The sequence below is a fragment of the Tachysurus vachellii genome, chromosome 20 (assembly GCF_030014155.1).
Source record: "Tachysurus vachellii isolate PV-2020 chromosome 20, HZAU_Pvac_v1, whole genome shotgun sequence".
In the NCBI taxonomy this organism is placed as follows: Eukaryota; Metazoa; Chordata; class Actinopteri; order Siluriformes; family Bagridae; genus Tachysurus; species Tachysurus vachellii.
Genome location: NC_083479.1, coordinates 3,914,853 through 3,930,400, shown reverse-complemented (window position 1 = coordinate 3,930,400; position 15,548 = coordinate 3,914,853). Strand labels below are relative to the sequence as shown.

General features: G+C 40.9%; 1 protein-coding gene across 2 annotated transcripts in view; it reads left to right on the top strand.

Moving 5' to 3' along the window:
• unc5cb (unc-5 netrin receptor Cb) overlaps positions 1-15,548 on the top strand; it is a 141,041-nt gene that overhangs the window by 52,606 nt on the left and 72,887 nt on the right. For both annotated transcript variants that reach the window (XM_060895587.1, XM_060895586.1), the window contains exon 2: positions 13,335-13,562. In XM_060895587.1, the coding sequence (XP_060751570.1) occupies positions 13,335-13,562 (228 nt within the window). The remainder of the gene's footprint in view (positions 1-13,334; positions 13,563-15,548) is intronic.

Sequence of the window (15,548 nt, the reverse complement as noted above, 5' to 3'; positions counted from 1 at the left end):
GTAACTGAATTTGATGTTGACTTTACAGTTACAGTTCAACGCTGTGGTGAGGAAGTTAAAAACACGTGAAAATCTTTAACCACATTATGATCACGTTGACGAGAAAGGAAAAAAGCTTTGAATAATGAACTGAGAACATTGCATCTTGAGCTATTTCTAGAGGTCTCATTTAGAGCACTATACCACCCACCAGGAGTGTGTGTGTGTGTGTGTATATACACTGTGACATAATGCCATTATCTATTAACATCTGATGATCTGTCAAAAAGTCTGACATACTGTAGTAACTGTCCTGCATGTGTGAATAGTAAAGTTGATAAACATCATTAGGCATTGGGGAGGTGTGTGTGTGTGTGTGTGTGTGTGTGTGTGAGAGAGAGAGAGATAGAGAATCTTCACTCCCTGATGAGCAGCCATGTTTCTGACTTTCATCTCTTCACAGTGCCCCTTTTGATGCTGTGAGTGAATTGGTCAACATTAATTGTCTCCAATATTTAGCCTTCGCCTGATTTGCAAATAAGCTTTAAACTCATGCTGTCTCATCGCCACACGGAATATTAAACAGCAAAAACACTCAGATGCCAGTGGGCGGGCCGCTACCGAGCCACTCCGCAATCAGACAGGGAATATAAATAGTTTAATTAGCCTGTTGGTTCACTAGGAGCTAAAAGCTTATTAAGAGTGACGCCCAAATACACACCAAGCAGAAACAAGCATATTGGAGCTCTTAGGGAAACACATAAATCATAAATGGTAATATTTCATCTGAAAGCTGGCGCACAGAGCTAGGATTTCCAGTGACAGCAGCGTTTTGTTTTCTCACCTGGAGCAAGCGTAATGCTGCTGATCATCATAGGCAAGTCGTGGAATAATGGTTAGAGAGTCTGACTCGTAATCCTAAGGTTGTGGGTTCGAGTCTCAGGCCGGTCACAACTGAGGTGCCCTTGAGCAAGGCACCGAACCCCCCCAACTGCTCCCCGGACACCGCAGCATAAATGGCTGCCCACTGCTCCGGGTGTGTGTTCACGGTGTGTGTGTGTGTGTGTGTGTTCACTGCTGTGTGTGTGCACTTTGGATGGGTTAAATGCAGAGAACGAATTCTGAGTATGGGTCACCGTACTTAGCCGCATGTCATGTCACATTCACTTTCACTTCAAATGTTAATATAAATACTAAACACAAATACATGATTTGCAAGAAGTAAATATCCACACACCATTAAAGTACAGTAAATGTTATGTACTTGGTTTAAAGACAAATACTGTCTAAGGAATAAAATACTTAGTGACGCTTAGTGGTGTGTTGTGGCTAAATTTCTTTTACCACCCGGAAGGTATTTATTCCACTCATACCAGAATGTTTACATTTAACAAATTACATACTTTTTTTTTTTCCATTTCAAGTAGCATTTAATGTTGTGAATTGTCCATGAAAAAAAAATGAGCCTGTTATCACTTACGTTATAACAGCTATAAACACAAGTTCTTTCACCAGCCTCTCTCTTTCTTTCGCTTTGAAAGTTAATAAGATTAAAAATGAACTAAATAAAAGCGATCAGAAACTGAAATCGAGTGTTTTGTAGACTTTCCTGTATGTGAAACTGAAGACTCCTGAACGTCTCCTTACAGAAAAATGAGTGAAAAATGTAAGTTTATTTAATATCTTTTGTAAAAAACCACCTGAATATAAAGTGGCTTCGTCCACAGAGACCTTTTGTGTATTCGTGTCAGCTCTGTCAGGAGGGAAAGAAGAAGAAGAAGAAGAAAAACTGGCCACCGCATTAATTATCCATTTTATCACGTGCGTCTCCGTCTGGTCCATTTTTTCTCTCATATTCTTGAGGTGCAGTAATGAGCACTAGCTCGCCTCGTCCATCGCCTCCGCGTAACAAGCTAGTCGCTAGCAGAGGTGGAGTTGTATCGGAGTACCACTCTCGCCAATTAGCAGCTGGTGGCTCGATGGGCACAGTGTGAGGTCACAGGGCACGAGACGGCTCTTCGATTCGCTCGGCTCGGCTCGCAGTAGGAGCGACACACCCCTCCCTCTTACGACACCCCCCACACAGCGGTGCCAGTGTGACGCGCATGACAGGTGATGAAACAGAGGCTGAGAAGCACTTGCTGGCACCATCATTAAGTCCACACATCAGTCAGGCCGTGACCCTCACCGCTTGTCTTCTCAGCTGCGTTTTAAAAAACTCCTGGGGGTGGACCCATCGGCTTTGATTGTCAGAGAAGCCGACGCTAATGATGCTCTCATTTTACCTGCATTTACAGACATCCACCCACAACCAAACAATATCAAGACACTGACATGCTTTAAATACTTTATAAATCCTATTTTTTTTCAGTTTGCTACTTTTTGGTGACAAAGTTAATTTGGGTCATTCCTTTTGTTGGCTTTTTTTTAAAAATCATTTTTCAGGAATTTGAGGTTGTTTGAAAAGAAAAAGCCCTGAATCCTTTTTTTAGCTTAGTCACCTCAAGCTGTTTGTTTTTTTTTTTGCAAGGTCAAACTGAGTGCATAAATCAAAGTTTTAGAATAGTTAATGCAAAGTTTATATTAAGAAATAGGACTACATGAAGCCTATAGGAATCTAAACAATTATATATAAATAGTAAAGAAAGCCATGAGGTGCATCAGGGCCAGAAGTCTGTACCGTTCTCCGTGTATAGAGTTTCATTGATCGCGTTGTTGATGGTGATGCACTGGCTCAGGGAAGTGTGCTGCTCAGCAGTACATCATGAAGCCAAACTCTCAAGCAGCAGACAGACAGGAGTCAGAGAGGCTCGCATGATTGTGCCGGCTTCAAGCAGATCTCTGCGTGGTAAGCTACGGCTGCATGTGTGCGTGTGGCCGTAAATTAGTCCCAGGCGGTGACACGCTGCTCGCTGGGTAATTTGGACAATGGGGCATTTGACAGCCCACCCATCACAGAGACTGCGCCCCAGGGAGTCACATCCCTCTCCCTTGTTTTTTTTCCTCCCCCTTGGCTGATGGTGCCATGCTCTAAGTAGCAGCATCATTCTCCAATCAAGCAACAAAATGGCTTTTCATCCAGCGAAAGCGAGCAGCAGTACAGGGAGATAAAGTAGAAAGCAACAGATTTTCATATGTTTCGTCCTCTGTTGTTCATAAGCTTCCTCAGATGCCTTTTATAGCCGGATCGCTGCGCGAGTGTGCCACAAAGAGACGAGCGGAAAAAACATCCTTTTTGCAAGGCTTCAAAGAAGAATGCCCAGCTTTGCAATTCCATGCAACAATGCAGCTGTGATTGTACACGAGTTGCGCTGAGGTTTATTTTGATATCATGACAACTTTGAGCTACTTTCCACATCACAGTGTGCATTTTGTTTCCATGACACCCCAGGAACATTTTTCCGCAGCGAGTGATGCGTAGTGCTCCCAGTGGTAATAAGGCAGGAATGTGTGGCCTTTTTATGCTTCCTTCTCGGAATGGAGATTTCAGATAGTGAAGGAATGTAATACGTGTGCCATCGTTTCTCTGTGAGGAGACACAGTGTGTATTTCAGAGCATATGGTCCCAGCAGGTCACACACTGGGTCAGAAATGACTAAGGCCGGGTAGCGTCCTTGGAGTGCCCTTTTCTCAGTTTAGACCTCAATTGCTAAGTCTGCTTCCTGCCAGGCACCCTATCTTTCTCTCTCTCTCTCACTCACTCCATCACACACTCACTCCATCACTCACTCACTCCATCACTCAGTGGCTCAGTTCTATGCCATGCGAGTCATAGCCTTTTTTAAAGATGAAGTGTCAGGTTTTTTTTTAATCCCTTGATCCTAAGTGAAGATGGAGCTACAATGCCGAGTCTTCCCTTGCGCCATCTCTGGAGAGATGCCAGCTCCATGATGGCTTTGCCTCTGTAAGGTCGCCACCTATCAGCAAAAACTCCATAAAAAACTCAGGTTATGGACATTTCCAGGCGAAGGTCAAGCTCTTACTGTAGCACACTCGGGGAAATTTGCCACCTCTCCACACAGGTTTCCATTAGATTCAGTTCAAACCAGGTTCAGAGTCAAGGAGAATGGAAAATAGAGTGAATGTTATGGCCACCTTGTTTTTCGAGCAATCATTTTTGTGCGCTGTGGCACGTCTGCCCCAGAGAAATGATATAAAACAAGACCATGGCACACACTCATCTCTCAGGAGTCGAGCACGGTAATCACATGGCTTAGCTGTCTGCAGATGAATACCACACACACACACACACATATATTCCACTCCCCACACACATACTTCTACATACCTTCTGCTTCTAGGCACACAAGGTGACAGTGTGCCCATTTTTTCCTGTAATTAACAGATTTCATCTTATCTTGGAGCTGTGTTTTTTTTTTCCACCCCAAAATGCCACCGCCTCGACAAAAATCAATTTTTTTTGCAGATTAATCTTGTTTATACCTACATACTGTATAAAAGCTGTGTGTACTGGAATTTGCAGCATTACACCTCCGGCATTAACACTCCGACTGAGAACCCAGTTCAAATAATTCAATTTGTTTTATTTAACTCTGTAAGTGAATCCGAGGCCCCGTTAAGCCGGCCACTGTAATGGAATGTTTCGCCAAGGGATTGATCGGACCCGACTCTCGTTTAATGATGCTGCCTCCTGAGTCTTAAACTTTCTGCCTGATAAAGGGAGTGGTGGCTGAGTGTCTGTGTGTGCATGTGGGCTGCTTTTGCCCTGGAGAAAATATAAGCGTGTAGAGGAGGGGGTCAGCCAGATGCTAATGATGGTCGATAAACATCCACATGAGTGGGTCTCCTCCCCGTTACTGCAAGGCGTCCCATAATAAACGTCTGCATTAGTGCTCGGTAGCCAGCAAAGAGAAGATTAAGATTTTAACTGGATTACTTCGCCCTTCAGGCAGCCCTCTGGCTTCGGGTAGGAGGCGAGCATATGTTTATTTATGAAACGGGTCAGGTCGCAAGGCAGAGGTCACCTGCACGCTTCAAAACGCATCATCTTTCATTTCGGTTCTATATGTTATGTCCCGTGAATTGTAAGTTCCTCCTTTATCTCTCTCTGTCTCTTTCTCTCTCTCTCTCACTCTGGGACAGGCAGGATTTATGTGCACGTTCGTCCGTGTTCACGCTCGACTCTCCTCGGATGGCAGGGGAAAACAGCAGCTCGCTTGATACAGTGCCTTCTTGGGAACGATAAATCTGGTGATAGAATGGAGCTTATCTTTTACAATGGTGTCAGGGAGGAGCATCCTCCAGCTGCTGTCACAGCTGTCTAAGGCATTGGGGAGCAAGAAAGAAAGATATGCGACTGTGGGTGACGCGAGTGCAGAGTACGGTTATACGTGCACTATAGTAGATATCCATATCTAATCATAATCTAATCATATAATCATAATGTTTAATGTTAATGTAATGTTTTGGTTATTACATTTAATGTAAGAAGTCTTCAGTTCCAAAGCTAGGAGTCAGTTAAAGTCTTCAGTAAAGCTAGCTTTGCAAATTTCATGGTTTTACCAGTACTGTCCATGGTTTTACCATCTGTTTTGCCTTTTAACGTCAGGATCGAGGGAAAAGTTTGCAGACATCACACAACATTTTGTTTACACAAATGGATAAAAGAAACAGTTCAGGGAGAGCTGTAATTTGAAAATGGGGTAGTAACACTAACCATCACACCATCATGTTGCTGATTATTTTTCTATTACAGCACAACCCATAAGTATTTTGTTTCTCATTGATTTCTGACTACATGAGTTCTTCATCCGATATCCCTAAAGCGGTCAAACAGATTTTCTTTCGTTCTTTTAAATCACTCTCTATCTTTGCCCGCACTATCCTCTCAGAAAGGACACCCAAGGGTGCTGTTGAGAGTCGTCCCCAAAAACATGTGGGTTATCCACCTTATCTCGTGGCTCATGAAGCGTTGTCCCGCTCTCTCTGATGTGCTTCAGATGTAAAGGCACCACATCAAAACTGTGCATTAGACCATTTTCAGATATTTGATTCCAGCCGTGGGCTATTTTTTTCACTCTGAGAAAATCCATCGACAATTTGGATTCAGACCTGCTCAGATAGGTGGAAGCTGCTCGGAGGAAAGTCTCTCTGTGAGTGAAAAAGTAATTAAGAACAATGACAAAGAGGTTTGGTTTCAGAGGCTCTTCAATGAACCTGAACTAAGAGGTCCTGACGACGACGATTTACTTTGTGTGACCTCATGTTCGAAGAGTACACTTTGTGTGTGTGTGTGTGTGTGTGTGTGTTTAAAGATGAATATTTGGGCTTTGAAGACTTCTAAAGCTCAGCCAAATACAAAGCTTCGCCTGCACCACCGCCCCCTCCCGAATGTGTCGTTTCATCTCAGAGGTGTAGTGTGGGATTTTGTAAATTCCACACTGCCTTTATCTGCATGGTGGCACTATCAGCGTGATCATACACCTTATTCTGGGTGGCTATCACCAGTTCCCTTATGATCATATCTCTAGAAATGATCACGTCCTCCTACCTTTTTTTTTTTCCTTCTGAGGAACAAAAAAAGCCCGGTCTGTGGTGTCACCACTTCAGTAGTAGCTTTGTACTAGTTTCACTTAACGCAAAGAAAACAAACATCAGTGATGTTAAACACCTGTGTGTACACTTTGAAAGCAACACTAATCGCATCAGATGCTGTGTGGTATACAGCTGCATCTAGAGGAGGAGTATTTTAGGAGAATGCACTGCTCTGTAGTGATATTAGCCGGATTGGCCTCCATATTGAGGACTCCAAATGTGCCTGAGCTTTTTTTTTTAAAGTATGAATCATTCTCGCAGGAGCAATTCTGTTTCTATGCAACCCTCTGATGCTGTCTTTGAACAATAATTCTATAGCATTTCTCATTTATATTAAAGAAAAAAGTCCCTAATTACTGACCTGAGATATACCTTTATGTTTATTCATTGTTTTGATAAGGGGGCTGTTCTCAGCAAGTTTTATCTTTTATTGTTTAAATTTTCAACAGAAAGCGGGTAATGTGAAGTAGAGGACATGGAGGCATGTGGCATGAAACCTAAAGCAAAACTGGTCTGAACATTTATCTGTTTTAATCCCTTGTTCTCCAGCACGATATTTACAATCCAGTTTAACCTTCAAATCCACACGCCCTGTCTTAATGTACATACCATTAAAAATGAGCACGGCCTTACTGAAGAACCAACTGCTAATGAGTTCATCATACTGTAGTTTACTACATATACAGTATACGCTAATATCATCTACCATTTACATATTGTTTCCATGTTTTTTTTTATCTCTAGACACCAATTAATTCTTAATATCTCTAAATGGCTGTCACATGCGCCTTAATCATAAATCATTCAAAAACATGCTCTTTCTTTAAGAGAAGTCATGTATGTAATGTTTTTCCTAGCAGAGCAGGTTTGCAGTTATGGTTCATATGTTTTCATTCGTTTGAAAAAAAAAGAAAAAAGGTTGAACAAAAATATTTTCCCCCTACCAACATATATGAAGACAAAAAGTCAAAACTGTGGCAAAGGTGGTGTAAAAAAATCTGTTCAAAGTGTCAAAGCAACTCTGCAGTTGGCTTTTATTTCTTTTTTTTTTTTTTTTTTTTTTTTATAAGATGAATGTATTAATATAATCTGCTTATGCAGAAGTGTGTAAACAGCGAGCACCCACATACAAGGCCGGATCATTATTAATGACTATATTTAGCTGCAGAAAGCACCACTTCTTAGACGTGATGATATAAAATATGGAGAATATTCGTGCACACCGTGATAATTTCTCATAAAAGTTATGAAATTAGATTTTAATGCCGACATGTTAGCAAGCTGCTACGTTTACTGATTAAAGGAAAATTGCAGAATTGGATATTGCAGGGGTGGAAAAGTAAGCTGGCTTGGTTCAGCAAGCACAACTTGACAAACAACACTGCCAAAAATTTACCTGAAACTATTAATTGCTTTATGTGCATTGTTCTGTTTTTCAAGCAGGGTGTGTGGGGCATGATCAAGATTGCTCAAAATCAACAAATGCATTGCTAAAAGGTAAAAACCTTGCACTGCATCATGGCTCTGTGGCCACATTACCTCCACCCCACACATCTTAGGTGCTTTTCTGCCCCCTTTTTTTTCTTAACTTGTTTGGAAAGAAAGAAAGCTCACAGGCCCAGTGTTAAGAGGGTGAGGTGTGGTTGAGTTCCAGTCTGACTGTTCCAAGATGGCTTTCGTGATAACAGGCCCTGGTCTCGAATTACATCCCAGAGCGCACCATCAAAGAGTTGCACCCTACCATGAAGAAACACTCACACACATGATGGCATACAGATGGGGTGCATAGGGTCTACAAGCTTCTTTCTGCCATGCATCCTTACTCGATGGAGATTGTACGATTCGTATCTGATACCACCCTTCCTTATAGCTAGCTACATGGGTGTGACAGAACTCCCTGACAGAACAATGACAGCACAGCGACAGAACCGCCAACTCTGTTGTAGTGACTGCATTGGAAACATGCATCTCTCTTTATCTCTGACTAGCTCTACATCACTCCCCCGTTCTCTGGAAAGAACTGAATGAAAAGAAAAATCTGACTTGAAAAACACCAAAAGAAAAATAATCCATAGTCCTGCTGAATAATCCATAATCCGAAACTCAGTTTCCAGGAAAAAAACATCACTTTCAAATCAAACATTAAAATCTAAAATGATTTAGCTGATATTTTGACCAAAAATAAGATTAAACAGACTTGCAAAGTGTTCGATTTTATACGTTGTAGGTCTATTTAATGTTTCTTTTTTAAGACAGCCTTTTCCTCAGGAAAAAAAATAGCTCACTTACCTACAGAATGTTCCAGTAGAGACTAAATAAACAAGCTTACAAGGTTTAAAAGAAAACTAGCTAGCTAACTTGGCTAAAAAAGTTTCAAAAAACACCAGATAATTTATAAAAGTAACTAAACAGCTTTTTCAAAATGGCTTTCACGTTAATTTCTTGAATTAGATCCCAACACAGAAAACCTAAGAGAGGCTAGAACGAGTTAACCTCTGGTAAACTTTGCAAAGAAAATCAAGTAGCTAACTTATTATTAGGTAATGAATATTCACCTAACTCTAGAATATATACACAAGTTTCAGTCAAATTTAGCTAGCTAGCTTTTACTAGTTAATGATTGTTTGATATGCTAGTAATACCAGAGCTATCGTCAAGGAACGGCTAGCTAACTTAGCAAATGGGAAGGAAAAAAAAATTATTTTACACTTACCTATTTTTTCCCAGCCAAAATTTTCACCTGAAACGAGATAAAGTAATGGTTTTGTCCATATTCACAAATAAACACTGTCCCGATCAACTGATATCAGACATACACTTGTATAATGTTAGCTCAGTCTATCAGGCGTTGATTGGTGCAGGGTTTCTGGGGATATCTGCCATTAATAGAAGTTTCTAGAAACCTATGGAACCGTCGGTCATTTCAGACGTGTGTGCCGTTTGGTATATTTTAAAAAATTTTCAATAATAAATTAGACCAGTGTTCTTAAAGTGAATGAAGATGGTTGATGGGTCGAAAAATGTTACGATTCTCCATCTTTTTTTCCCACATAGCATGTTTATTTTTAAATGATATTTGGTAGCTGGCGATCCTTTCATGCTGCTGTCTGATCTCTGATATAGTTAAACGATAGGAAAGACATGGTTGAGGGAGGGATAGAGATTGAAATGAGTGTGCTGGGCTTTTGAAAGCAGAATCTAGGTCAAGGTTTGGCTGTACGATTTTGAAGTCATGCAAATGAAAAGACATTCAACAAGGCCTCAGTGGCAAAAAAAAAATCTGCTTAGCCAATTCGGCTAACAAATATTCAAACAGGGCTACACAAGCAAACTGGCTAGCTAATTTAGCTAATGGATATTAATGGAAATCGTTAGCTAACTTAGCTAATTAGCTAACTTAGCTAATTGACTAACTTTTACACTTACCTCTGATGCTAACTGAGCAAATGTTTGTTTTGTCCTAGAATTTTACTTGGTTTTGGGAGGGAAAATTACTCAATTAATATATAATATAACTGAATATTTTCTGAAAAGAAAAGCGGTATATAGAACGACGTCTAGCGTTAATTAGGTGTTTATTATTCGAAGCGGCAGCGTTTGAGGTCACGTGACGCTGAGTCTGCGTTTGCCGCGTGGCTCGCGCTAATTGAGCTCAAACCACAAGCATGTTTAAATATAAAAGTCTGCCTTCTGAGATTCATTTTATTATATAAACCACATATACATATACATTTTATATGCTTATACTGTGTGTGGTGAGGGTGGAAGTGAGGGGCACGATCACATCACCGCAAAAATGCTGTTTATCATAAACAAATCCTGTGACAAAGGTGGTTGCGTGACTCAAACGTCTGCCTCTCATCCAACGTCTGTCTGCGTCTCATCCATAGTCTGCGTCTCATGCACCGTCTGCGTCTCATCCATCGTCTGTCTGCGTCTCATCCATCGTCGTATCCTTAGCAACAGAAAAAGAGCGGCCACCTTTCTTCAGTCTCCAACTCGCACTATACTAGAAACAAAGAAAAGAAAAGTTATTAACTCTCGTCGATATTTAAAACAAGCCTCTTGAGTATTTTTCCATCCTAGACGCATGAACTTAACACCGTTTGCATTTCAAATCAAATTAAAGTAACGCGCACTTTCTTGTATTGAATCGCTGCCACACGGTGTGAAAGCGCAACACGCGCGCGCTGCATCTGCTCCAGTGCGAAACACGTGTGTGTGTGTGTGTTGTGTGTTTGTATCTTTAAACCTTTTCATATTTCTCTGTGTTTTGTCTGCCTGTATATTCATCAGTCTGAGTTTAATAGCGATCTGCTGATGAAGCCAGATGTTTTGCAGGGTCATGGTTCTGGTCCAGGGCTAATAGCTGCATCGGAGCGTGAATTTGATAAAGCGAACTCGTGCGTTTCCCAGATCCCTAATCCCCGTTCTCAGGCACGCGAAAATCCGATTTTCCCAAACTCTATTTTGTGCATTTCAGTAAACATCGAGCCCAGCAGGATGTTCACGTTTATCTGTAATATATTCTCTGACCCATGTCATCTGTTTTGGTATCATAGAGGGACGGTGGTAATGTTTAATGTTGACTAGGAAACTTATTTCTAACATTAATTCAATTTATGATTCATGAAAAAAAAACAATACATCAGGGGAAAAAAACATCTAAAAGCATGGCAGGTGTGTGCACAGATGTTATAAAGTAAATAAATGAAGGGAATGTGACAGGAAGCAAAATCATGTTTTATATATATATATATTTCCCCTCTCCTACTAAGATTGAACATGACCAGTGTCATATTTTTTTAAATCTTCATTAGAGAATCTGAGTGTATCACATGTGATGTAGGAGACAATCATTGTAGCACTGTTCCATTTTAAATTGGAAATGGGCAATTTAATGATTAAAGTGGAACTTGTTTAAAGGAGCGTTTCTTTCTTTTTTCTTTCTTTCTTTTTTAAAAATATGTGCAACCAACCAATTTATATCCGTTAAAGAAATATCCCAGTGTCTTTTTTTAATCCTTATCTCTATTTACTGCATCTGTGACACACGCAAAAAAGAAGTTCCACATGTTTCCCTGGTCTTATAAATAAAACAGAACTTTTGCTTATGGAAAATAATTGTGAATAAAAAGAAATCAAGGGGCTGATGTTGGATTCTGTCGATAAGCTTTTTAAAATTATTTATGACCTGATAAATAAATATCAAGTTATTGTCAAAAGACATTTAAAATGATTTAGGTAAGGTGTTCTTATGCAGTTTATCTGATCTGAAATCAGAACTGAAACAGTAACATAAAAAAATAGCTCTGGTTACTTGCACTCATAACTACAGTGACATCCCATAATACAACATTGTTCCATATGGAACATAAAAATAAAAATAGTCCCATGTCTGAGAGATGATATCATTAGATATAGAATTTTCAAATAATTCTTTAGGAATAATATATTATATATTATTACACATTTTTATTTTCCATATAGAACAATGTTGTATCACATATGTATACATATATGTTTTTATGTCTGTTTCTTGTTTTCATCCTCTTCACTGGTGTACACACACCCTACAGACCCTAAGGCTACTATAAAGCCACAGCCGAGGGGTCAGCTAGAGTTTACCACCGCTCTTCAGTTAGCAGATGACTAGAGGCTGATGACAGTGCAGGTGCGATCCCAGAGCAAGCTGCAATAAAAAGCCGACTCTGTGCCAAGAGCAACCTCGACTTTTCCTGCACTCCTTTCAACATTTCCCTTGAATCTTCCGCACTTTACACTCTTTTTCCTCCCTCGTTGCCTCCACAGCATCACACAACTCTGCATGCCAAATAGATCCTGACACGCAGGCAGGGCTGTGACATCAGAGGCCATATTGACGCAATATTGTCTTTCTGCCCCGACATGATTTGTTAAGACACACAGAACTCAAGGATTGAAGAGCGGGCAACAGACCAAGTCGGGGGGGAAGAATCGCCGATGTGGTGATTTAACCTTTTTGCCACAGGAAGTGATGCACCTCCTCTCCAGACTCATTCCTTTTGGGGGTAAATAATTGATGTCTAGCAGTTGGGTGTTAGGAATAGAAAACAGAGCAGAGGTGACAAATGGGCTCCGCAAATGGGTTTCCACCCCCGTCTGCAGAGTCAAAGGCCGGATATTGAGCCGGACTGACAAAACCAGAGGGCCATCCTTGAGCATGTGTGTTTATGTGTGTGAGGGTTGTATTCAAGTGGGACTAAGCCTTTGGCTACTGTTCCATGATCAAGAGGGAATTTTGAGAGGTTCTTTGGACGGCCAGTGCCAGAGATTCATTTTGTAAATGGGCTGATAAATATAGGTGTGCATTTGATGAGGCCAGACAGCAGCCTGACAGAGAGAGGCATGCTGATGAAAGAGAGCTATAATTACAGGGGGCTTAACCATCTGCAGCCCAAATATCTGTGGAATTAAGTACACCAGACCGGCTGTGAAAAGAAAACAAGGCTCCAACCGCAAGCGGTTTGGTTTGGGGGAAATTTAAAAAGGTGCACAATTTCAATTTTTAACAGCCAGCGCTGGTGCTTCTACTGGTTTCAATGTGCTAACGGTAGCTGCGTTTCAGGGTGGAAAGAGCAAGAGCCCGGAGCCAACATGGAATCTGGCCCAAAACATCTCCTTGCCAAACCTGCTTGTATAAACAGTTGCCCTCAATGATAAATGAGCTGTGATGTAGCTCTGTAATGTATGTATCAAGTTTATAAAGCTGATCCTTATCTCTCGCTCTCTTTCTCTCTCTTTCTCTCTCCTTCCAATAGATGATGACTACTTGGGGTTGGGCGAGCTTCCCGAGACCTTCCCTTCGGACCCACCAGAGCCCCTCCCCCACTTCCTGATGGAGCCTGAAGAGGCATACATTGTCAAAAACAAACCAGTCAATCTATACTGCAAGGCCACACCTGCTACTCAGATCTACTTCAAGTGCAACAGCGAGTGGGTGCCCCAGAAGGAGCACACGGTGGAGGAACGTGTGGACGAGACCTCTGGTCAGTAATGCCTTCGTCCGTTTGTGAACAGTAGATAGATGACAAAAATGTGAATAAATTAGCAATCATGAAACTTAATACGGTGCACATCACACAACACAACACACTCCCACAAGTACTATACACTGTCAGAAGATTGTCAGAACGAACATTTTCTAAATGTTTTTTACAATCTACCCCACCCATAATGAGTGGAATTTCTCTGCAGCCTTCTTTAAACTAAAGTGCCCATAAAGCTAGAGTAGCACTGCTACTGTGCTGTTAACATGATGTTTATGTTTCTGGTCTGGTTCTCGAGACATCATTAAAGCTCAGACAGTGCTGACACTGAACTCTTCTTGTCTGACACGAAACAAAGCTACAGTACTAGTAACAGACACACTTGGGACTCAGAGAGACGACCCAAAAGACAGCATTATTGTGCAAACTAAAGAGAAAGAAGAGTCTTTTAAATGGAGAGTAAAGTTTTAAGTATAAAAGTTCAAAAGAATGTGTGGTGGAAGTGTGGGTCTTTTTTTTTAAAGCAATTCTAAAAATATTCAGTTCATAACTCGGTTGTTAAAGACACATTTTGTAAAAAGGTTTTTTGCCTTTTTTAGTTGTACTGTATACTTCAGCTACAAAGCTAACGATGCTACCAAATAAGAGACCCTAACCCTAACCATGTGATTCCACTTCAGGATTATTGCTAGGCGAGTTTTTGTCAGGTGTGTTTTTTCTAATCATTAAACCACAGTCTGTTTAATGCAAATGCACAGTTGTGAAGATTCAAGCACAATTCCCTGACTTGCTAGCAACATGTTAGCCTTACAGTTCCCGTCATAGTTTCCTCTAAAAACCAACCACAGAAAAATTGTAATCTTTCCTTAAAACAAACAATAAAACAACAACCGCAGACTGCAGACCTTGCCTGTAGTCATCTGTACTTTTGTGTAATTTATACTTTCTTAAAAGAAGTGAATCTGTAGTCTTTTAAAATAATGAGTATTGTCGGTACGGCTGTGTGTACCAAAACACTTTTGACAACAAATTAATCTGATACAGATGCCAAAAACAAAGCTTTACCATTTTCTTTAAAAGACAGAGGACGTAGTCCACATAGCTAGCAGATTTCTACCAAGGATCCTTGAATCCTTGCTGCAGTTTAACTGGAAATTGGAGACACGTCATTTGTGTTTTGTGTGTCTCGTTCTTTGATATGATTGGCTGACTCACTCTGATAAGGAACATCACAGAGCACTTTCTTGTAAAGGTTCCACTTCTGAGGCGGCATATTTTCGATTATTGTGGAAAGTGTTATCTAAATGGCACAACGAAGCCCATTATTTGCAGAGGGAATTTAGTTTCTCTCTCACTCTCTCTGTCTCTCTCTCTTTTCATCCCCATGTGATGTCTATTTCCTGTCTGTGTATTCACAGGGATATTGACTCGTGAGTCAAGTTCTTTTTGGCTGGTGTCTCTTTTCACATCCTCTCTCTCTCTCTCTCTCTCTCTCTCTCTCTCTCACCCCCTCAGACAATGACAGATCTGAGTCCTCGTTCACATATCTCTCTGACGACAGCAAACGACCGTCATTACCCCGATTAACAGTTCATTAAAACTGAACTGCCATCCCGTCGTAACATGTTTAGCCCTGATGAGAGTGGCATGTTTTTATGGCTCTGTTCACTCAAGTTGAAAGCGGCGTGGTGCGACACACTTCAGAGCGGAATGCAAACACATGCCGCTATTCTGCTTACTGTCTGTGGGCTGTTAATAACCAGCAGCTCAATAGTGTCTTCAGAGCACAGATTGGAAAAGAAAGTGTTTGGGAGAGTGGTGTGATTGCTACCTGTGGGCTACTGGGACAACTCAATTTCCCACTTTGGCAGCTGAATGCAGCCAATCAAATAGGCCCTGTTGTCTGTAATGGCTCTAAAGCCCTTAGGGGGATTTTATTCTTTTTATTTATTTATTTTTATTTTTATATATGCTGGCCTTTGTTAC